At 46.3% G+C, this 9,345-nt stretch overlaps 1 protein-coding gene across 1 annotated transcript in view; it reads left to right on the plus strand.

Annotated features, from left to right (window-relative positions):
• Positions 1 to 363: 363 nt before the first annotated feature.
• The window catches only part of Stambp (STAM binding protein), a 25,467-nt gene continuing 16,485 nt past the window's right edge, over positions 364 to 9,345 (plus strand). Inside the window, exons 1-3 of the mRNA XM_028762380.1 lie at positions 364 to 457; positions 2,229 to 2,445; positions 9,169 to 9,244. Of these exons, the coding sequence (XP_028618213.1) occupies positions 2,243 to 2,445; positions 9,169 to 9,244 (279 nt within the window). The 5' untranslated portion in view covers positions 364 to 457; positions 2,229 to 2,242. The remainder of the gene's footprint in view (positions 458 to 2,228; positions 2,446 to 9,168; positions 9,245 to 9,345) is intronic.

A 9,345-nucleotide genomic window follows, 5' to 3' on the forward strand; every position in this document is an offset into this window, starting at 1 on the left:
TCTGCGGATCCCATTCCCATAACTGGGCTGCCTTCTCTGGCCTCAGTGAGAGAGGATGCGCCTAGCCCTGCAGAGACTCACTGTGCCACGGTCAGGGGATGTCCAGAGGTGGGAGGGGGAGTAACTGGGGGGGGGGGTGCAGCGTGGACCTGGAAGAGAGAGAGGAGTGCAATGATAGGGATGTAAAGAGAATAAAAAAATAAATTAATGGAGGAAAAAGCATACTGGTTTGTGCTGCAGTTCCCTCTTTCACTTGGTTCCCTTTTCTTCCTGGTTCGTTTTTTTACCAAAAGGACTGCTGCAGTGCTCGCTCTCATTGGTGGAAGATTCCAGCCCCACCCACCTGTTCTCCACGCCAGGTCCTAAATCCTTGGAGCGTAATTGAAGGAGTGGCGAGAGTGGGCGTGTCATCGGAGGTGACGTTTCCGGAAGCTCCGACTGTCATCCTTCACGAAAGGTGGGAAGGGTCCCGGGAATGCTGCGGGACTGGGGATCCTGGCGCGGTGGGACCCCGAGGGGAGAGGCTGCGAGTGTTGGGTCCGTGTCCCTAGCCCCCGCCGGCCGCGCGCGAGCTCTGGGATGGCCCTGTCTTCAGGGCTGGCTGCTGACCAGCCAGGCCCGGGCGCAACACTCCTTGCATTTTCGAGAAACCTGAGTGCCTTCTAGATGGGCGCCGCCAGCAGTTACTGCTGGATCCCTCTCTGATGCATACTCTGCAGGGTTGCTGAACCCCATGTTGTCCCGAGCCACTCGATGGCTTCTGGAGAATGGTCCCTTCTTTACCCACAGGTGCCTCTCTCCAGAGGTGCCCAGCATCCCATTCCAATGAGCTCTTCTGGGCTGTACCAGCAGCGGATAGGGACGTGGGCAGGTTTACACTCTCAAGAGGATGTGTTTTACACTCGCAATGCCCCCACATTCCTAGCAGCCCCCAGCTTTTGCTAGAAAAGGGAGTTTAGTGGGGAAACTTTATGGACGAAATGCCATCCCAAAGTCAAAGCAAGCTAAAGCAGAATTGGCCTAGAGAAAACAATCTCTGAGGACCGGTGAGTAGAACTCAAAAAAAACAACAGCTGAACGAACAACACTGCAATCTGCGGTTCCCCGGGCAGGTGGGAATCCTGACTGAGGAATAAGGAATAAGATGGGGAAAACAAGACTGCTCAAGCCCAAGATGAATGTATTCTAGAACAGGCTGGCTAGGGTGTGCCATTATCAAGTGCACAACGACAACCCCACTTCACACCGGATTATGTGCAGTGGTGGTGTCATGGAGCCCAGAAGCAACATCTAGGAAGAATGTAAATTCCCTGGGGTTTGGGTACCAGTGAGTAGGAACTCCTAGAGTGTCCCACCCCAGCTGAGGTACTGTCACTTTGCCATTCAAGCCCTGCTTGGTTTGTGGAGACAAGTATACATTGATGCTTCCAAGCACTAACTACCTGGCCCTGAAAGTGGTGAATGCGATGGGCTGAATCAAAGCATAGTTTGGTGAGCAGAGCCAGGAGTATTCACCCTGGAAAGGAGCCCCCCACTAACACTGTATTCAAACTGAGGAAGTGTATCCTGGTAAATACATTTAATTTCTGGTGGAACTAAATGGTCAGTGTGAGTTAGCCAGGCAGTCTTCATCAGGGTTCACTGAGCACATTCTGCCAGGTATTGAATAAACGGAAATGGGTATCTGCTTAGAGAAACAAGAAGAAGATGCTTTCTTACCACCACAGTTCTCTAGGTGGGCCTCCTACTTATGGAGAGTAACTTGGGGAGCAGTAGAACAAATCCACAGTGCCCTGTTAACAGCTGTATTCCTTGTAGCATCAAATTGCAGGACAAGGTTGATTTTTTTTTTAACCTGTCAGTCCTCAAATCAAGATTTGGATGTTCTTGAGGCCAGCAGGGATAATTTGTTGATCAGAACCACTGTATGTAGTATTTTATTTTCTCTAATGTTTTGTTTGTCCATTTTGTGTTGTTTTTGTTTTGAGACAAGGTCTTTCTATGTAACCTTGGCTATCCTGGAACTTGCTACGTAATCTATACTGGTCTTGAACTTAGAGATCTAACTCCTTCCTCTGTACCTCAGTGATAGGATTAAAGGTATGCTCAACCATGCCTGCCTCTTTCTCTAATTTCTTGGGAGGTTTGTGATATACTCATCCTGTGCTGACCACTGGGAAGCTATGGTATTGGCTTTGATGTTACCTGTTTTCTCTCTTCTGTCCCAGAACTTATTGGTCCAATGTCTGACCACGGGGATGTGAGCCTCCCACCCCAAGACCGGGTGAGGATTCTGTCCCAACTTGGGAGTGCAGTTGAGTTAAATGAAGACATTCCACCCCGTCGCTACTTCCGTTCCGGCGTTGAGATCATCCGCATGGCATCCGTCTATTCTGAAGAAGGCAACATTGAACACGCCTTTATCCTCTACAACAAGTACATCACGTAAGATACCTACAGATTCTCTTTTGGTCCTGTGACTGACATCCCTTGAGTTCTGCCCCTGTGTTCACCTGTGGTTCTCACAGTTGCTGACAGTGGGGTGCTTGACAGTGTCAACCGTTGATCAGGTTCCAGACAGCTTCCACATGTGAGTTGTCCTTGCCATTCAAAGGTACAGGGACCAAAGGTGGTGTTATTTGACTCGAGAGTTTCCTGAAAAGAACACTTGGTTCTCAGGCTGTGACCACATGTCCCAGCGGTTAGACAAAAGAGTTATCCAGTAAGTGGGATGTGTCTGCATTGGAGAGTGTTTTGACTGCCCTTTCTGTGCTCAGGCAGGCAGTTACAGGACCACGGCCGGTGTGTGGCAGTTACGGGACCACGGCCGGTGTGTGGCAGTTACAGGACCACGGCCGGTGTGTGGCAGCCCAGATTCTTGTACTCATCATGTGCCTTTAGAGTGGCATAGGAAGGAGGTTTCCTTCTTAATTGGTACTGTAGTCACAGCCTCCAGGTGACTATGGACCACTTGCTGTCCATGTGACTCAATCACAGTGAGACCTTCCCTGAGCTCTTCATTCATCATACTTGGGCGGGCAGCGTAAACACAAGATTTCAAGGCCAGCACCGGGGAATGGCTCCCAAAGCCCTAGCCACAGGAGCAGTGTGCTGTTGAGGGAGGGGATGATGTGTAAAGGTCTTGTTTGATAATTCTAGTCGTACATTTAGTACAACAGAGCCTGAATAGCTGCCGGTGACTCAAAGGAACTTGGGGGCTCAGGAGGTGTGGGGAAAATTTAAAAAGGCCGCCACAGCGGCACAAGCCCTGGAGGGGCTTCCGCCACCGTGGCGGGTCCCACATCAGGGAAGAAGATCCTATGGTTCCAGTGGCCCGGAGGCCTTGGCGGCAGGCCCCAGTAACACGAGGAAGTCCTTGGTTCCAAAAAGGTTTATTGTCATGGCAGATAATAGATGGATCTAGGCGTACCCGCCAAAAAACTCAGGGCAGTCCCAAGTTATATAGGGAGGGAGAAAGGGAGAGGATTGGGGGAGGATCTGGGGGAGGAATGTTTAATTTGCTCTGCCCTCTGGCCTTCATTAGTATGTAAATCTCTAGGGCCTGAGGCCTATAGCCTGGCCTATGTGACTCTATGGAGATCTATGTGACTGCTTTTCAGGATCCTAGATGATGGGAGGGACCGAACTCCTGCCGGTTCTCACGCAGAATTCCACGGAGAATCTCGGGGTTCTAAGCACCTGCTCAACCATGACCCAGGATACCCTTCCGCACAAGGAGGGGTTTCTCTGGAATTATTTCATTGATCTTCATAGGGTGGTGTGTGCTAAGTAGGTGCATCACCCTCCTGTTCTTTTCTGCAGTTGAGCAACCTCGGGCTTAAGGATGAGCTTGGGTTTCAGTTTGCAGTGACACCTCCAAGGTTTTGCAGCTCCTGTTTCAAGTTTACATCCAGAGCATGGGTTGTTTGTTTGGTTTTTTTCCTTTCCATTTAGACTTACAGAAGGCATCTTTAGAGACCATAATAAACCTCCCTCCCCATTCCTCTCCCTACAAGAGACATGCTCACCAGCCCCACGTGTGTCCTCTTAGATAGACACACACACATCAGTCATAGCACACGGAGTTTCTTATCAGTACATGAGTCACGACATGCTGAGCATCTTGTCGGTCTCCTCAAGCTCAGTTCTGACACAGGAGGGAATGCTTCTTGGTTCTGTGCCTGGTCTGAGTATTGAAGGAGGTCAGCAGCATCCCTGGTGTGTGCCCAGTAGGTCAGCAGCATCCCTGGTGTGCGCCCAGTAGGCACCAGTAGCACCCCTCCCCTAGCTTTAGCAAACTTCAGTGTCTAGATTTGTTCAAGTTGTGTTTGTTTGTTTGTTTGTGTACAAGAAGAGATAGCTAGCTGGATTTGGGCCACTAGTTTTACTTTGCCAAACCCTGTTGTAGACAGGTGTTTGTTTGTTTGTTTGTTTGGGGGTGGGGGCGTTGTTTGTTTTAGGGTTTTGTTTTTTGAGTGTTTTGTTTTTTGATTTTAGATTTTTTAGGTTTTGGAGGGTTGTTTTTTTGGGTTTTAGGGATATTTTTAGACAGAATCTCTCTACATAGCTATGGCTGTTCTAAAACTCACTATATAGACCAAGCTGGCCTTAAACACTCAGATTCTCCTGCCCTTACTATTAGGATTAAAGACGTCCACCACAACGCCCAGCTTAGACAGCTCTTTGTAGAGATATGAAGTAAAATAATGAGGAAGTCACTGAATGGAGATAAGAAGTGTGAAAGTGCTGTGTTTTAGGGTGGCAAATTCTAGAACATATTTTTCCATAAAGAGAAGATCTTGTGAAAAAGCGGAGGCTAATGGTCCAATAGAGAGCGTTCATTTCAACAAGCTCCCAAGAAACAGAACCGAATGTATCAATGCCGTAAGAGTCCATGGAGGGCTGTAGCTGCAGCTCAGTGATACAGAACCCGTCTAGCATGTGGATAACCCTGGTCTGGTCCCCAACACCACCACCAACAATAACAATCACAATAAGACTGAGAACATGACTAAGAAATTGGTTCTTATCTTTTTTATTCATGACCTGGCGTTACCCTGAATGACAAATATCAGTATTAGTGGTGAGACGGACATGGGGCAGGGTATCTATCCATGTACACGGTGAGCAAGGCCTGGGGCAGAGTTATAGATGGGGCATGCATTTTGTTTGCTTGATTTGTTGGCTTTAGGATTTGAGTTGAGACTGCATTGTGTTGACTGAGCCTGAAGCAGGAGATGCCGCTCCCTTCGTTGTTCTGGTACCTCATTCCTGACCCTGATGCTGAGCCTGTGAAATGACAAGTGGGTGGCTGCTGAGGAGTGCTAGCCCAGTGAGGCTCACACTTGATGTGTTCCAGCCAGTTTACACCAAGCGGCTCACTTTGCCAGTTACTACTGCTGCGGTGTGGGGGGAGGGGGACTGGAGGTAGGCGTCTACGTCACCACCCTCCTGCCTCCCCCACTCTTAAGAATCTTGTTCTGGACCTTTCATGGATGCTTTAGTTCAGGATTTAAAAGGCATGTCTGTCCTTCCTCCCAGAGCAGTTCAGGCATCTTAATGACGTCAGGCATATCTCCCCTCTTGGTAGTAGTTTTCCTGCTGAAGGAATGTGTTGCCTTTTGCAGACCCCAGTATAGAAGAAAGATCTCCAGCATGTGGGATCAGTACATACTTTCATGATGAGCACAGACAATAAGGCAGCCGGTGGATTCTTTCGCAGCTTTTTATGGGCATCAGAAGGCTGCATAGAAGAGACTGAGAATATTCAAGCAGCCCTGGTCTGCTGTACTGTGTGAGCCTCCTCCAACACAAATCCTCCGTCCAAAAGTGAACCGTCACCCATATTGAAGGCGTTTACTGAGATTGGGGTTTATAGACCAAAGAAGGGCTCTCCCATGCTCAGGCTTATTTCGTTGATTAACTTGAGAAACCAGAAAACATGAGATGAGGATCCTTAGTGCATCCTTTTATTGACTGTCCTCGTGACTTTCTGAATGAACTGTTTCCATAGAGAAATACTTGTTCATGATCATTTTCCCTCAAACATTAGAAGGGAGAAATTCAAGTTTAAAAAAATTTTTTTTTTTTAATGTCAGGCTGGTGAGATGTCTTGTGGGTAAAACCCTTGCCATGCACATGTGGAATTCAATCCCTGGAACCCACTCGAAGGAAGAGGGATGGAACTGACTCGACATGTTATCCTCTGACCTCCACATGTGTACTGTGGCACATGCAAGGCCACACACATACACACACACAGGAATAAGAACAATAATAATGTCCCAACTGGCACATGTTAACAACACCTATGGACTTGTTCTAACAAGATAGCATTTACACAAATGCAAGCATCTGTGCACCTTTGGCCTTAATGTATGAATACACAGTCTGTTTTCTGTTCTGAGCTTATTCTCTTAGTGATGCTGTTTTTCCACACGGGGACACATGGAGCCTTATCAACCTGAACAGTCTCCTGGATCTCTTCAGAGCCAGGTCTCTTCCAGTCCCTACTCAAATGCCATCTCTTATGCTTCCCTTAGCTATTCCATCTCCAGTCCCATGCCCCAGTCTCCACCTGTCCCCTTTCCTGTTATTAATGACTTTCCTTGCACTGATTCCTTTTTTTCAAATTGTATGTATTCATGTTATGGGGGGGGGTGTTTTATCTACATGCATGTTGGTATTACATATATGCCTCGTGCCAGAGGAAGCCAGAAGAGGGTGTCATATCCCATGGGTCTTAGAGATTGTTGTGAACCTCCATATGAGTGTTGGGAAATGATCCCAGGTCCTCTGGAAGATCTGCCAGTACTCTTAACCTTTGAGCCATCTCCCCATCCCCAATAATACTGATTTTTTTTTAATATGCTTTTTAAAAATGTCTGTTCTCCATTGTAATGGGTACTCTGTAATGAGGGAAAGCTTGAATGGACCATTTACAATGTATCCCCAGCCTTCAGAGCCCAGCTTGGCACCGTACAGAGATGCTCAGTAAAATGTTTTTTGAATGAATGAGTGATAACATTGTTTTACATTTGCATATGTAGTGGTTTATTCTATTATCCTGTCTTAATGAATGTTGATGCTTCACTGCTTTTTGTAACCCCATATTGAATCTTCTAGTATGTATATTTTGGTATGTGCATAGATGTAGTTTTGTTGATCTTGAGTTCCTTGAGGCCAGGCTGTAGATTTTGTGTATATGTACATTGTAAGTTTTGAATAATTGTCATCCATCTTTTCCTTCCAATAAGAAAAAAGTTAGATCTATTTACAATCTTGATAACACATGAGAATATACATTTTCTTTCCTACACCTGAGCAGGCACCAACCTACCTTTGCCAATCTGATAGTAAAACTGCTATCTTGCATTTTCTTAGAATTTCCTTCATCAGAGAAGCTGAGCGCCATATATTCACTGTGAGCCCTTTCCTGCTCGTTTCCTGGTTTTCTCGTTGCTCTGTCAGATGGTTTTCGAGTTTGCTGATGTATCTTTGTTTTGATGTATTTGCTTTCTCTAGTCTGCAACCAGATATAACCCCAAACCAAAGCATCCATGTGTACACTGCTGTGCCGTGCTGCACTTAGGGAGTTTCCAGCCCTGGTGTTAGATCTCCAAGATGCTTCTCATCCTCGTCTTTAGTTCCTGTGTCTGCTACTGATGATAATCCTGTACACACATGGCAGATGGCTATGTACACAGTCCTTTATTTAATTATCTATTATTATTCTTATCATCATTATTATTATTTAGTAGTAGTTGCTGTCATCATCGCAGTATGGAGGTATGTGGATAGCTTGTATGCATGTTCAGAGGTGAAAGGACAACTTTCAAGTGTCGCTTCCTGCTTCTGGATGATCAGGCTAGGCTCAGCAGGCTTGCACAACGTGGGATTTTACTCACAGAGTTCTTATGTTGTTTGTCAGCCTCTATTGTTAAGTAAGTTTATGATTTTGCATTGAGCTTCCTTCAGAGTTACTTAGGCATCTGCTTGTGGAGCACAGGCTGCGTAAGCCTGGAAGTGGTGCACAGCATTCTTCTCTGAAGGATTATGAGTCCCAGGAGAAACTTCTAGAGGTCAAGGTCACAACAGCAATAATGGATGAGGTTTTTTCTTATCTTAACCTACTATCCCTGGCTGCGGATGTCCTGGATTCTGATTAGCATTTCTGTAATAAGTCACTGACCAAAAGCAGCTTGAGAGAAAAGGATTTGTTAAGTTTATAGGAAACCAAGACAGGGATTTGAAGAGAAAATCAACAGAGGAATGGTGCTTACTGGCTTGCTCCCTGGCCCGTGCTTAGCAACCTTTTTTATACAGCCCAGGCCCACCTGCCTAGGGATAGCACCACTCACGATGGACTCGGCCCTCCTTCATCAATTAGCAATCAAAACACTGTCCCACAGACAAGCCTGCAGGCCAGCCTGATGGGGGCAATTCCTGAGGTTTTCTCTTCCCAGGTACGTCAAATAGATAATAAAATTAGCCATCACGGAATGAAGGATGTTTTATGACAGAGGCCCGTTCTGTCATATCACAAGAAAAAAACAAAAAAAAAAAAAACAAAACCTTTCTCGTCAGAGTTACAATTCGGGCATAGGACAGGCTTTTATTTATATGAAGTTTGGGGGAATCGTTTCTTCAGTTTTGAGACATTCTCACTTTGTAGTTCAGTCTACATAGTTTAAAACCCACAATGCCTCCTTGGGGTTGGAATTATAAGCGTCAATGGATTGCATATCCATCTTGGTCAATATTTTTTTAATTTACGTTTATTTTTTGTTGGGGTGAGGGCACCTGCCAATGTGGCATTCATGAAGGATGGTAAACTACTTGGATGGATGAGTTCTCTTCTTCCACCATGTGAATACTGAGGGTTAAACTCTGGTACCCGGCCTTGACCACAAGGACCTGACCTATCGAGATTTCTCACTCACCCTTGGCTCTCCTTCTTGATGTAGGAATCTGGCATTTGCTGTTTCTCTCTGTTTTGGGAGAAGGAAGCAGGACTTCTATGTAGGGACGAAGTTGGCAGGAGACCAGCTGTGTATGCTGTGCCTGGTCTAACTCCCCAGCACCCCAGAAACTCTTTCAGTGGCTGCATTTTCTCAGGGACATGTGACATTTTCTGTGTACCCTAACCACTCTGGTGTGTTTCCTTAGGCTGTTCATTGAAAAGCTTCCAAAACACCGAGACTACAAATCAGCTGTCATTCCTGAGAAGAAAGAAGCAGTCAAGGTGTGTCCTTATCTTCACTGGTATCTGTCTCTAAGCTCCAGAGCAGTGGAGCAACTGACATGCAACTGACATGCAACTGACATGCAACTGACATGCAACTG

Source organism: Grammomys surdaster, unplaced genomic scaffold, assembly GCF_004785775.1.
Source record: "Grammomys surdaster isolate TR1022 unplaced genomic scaffold, NIH_TR_1.0 133, whole genome shotgun sequence".
NCBI lineage: Eukaryota > Metazoa > Chordata > Mammalia > Rodentia > Muridae > Grammomys > Grammomys surdaster.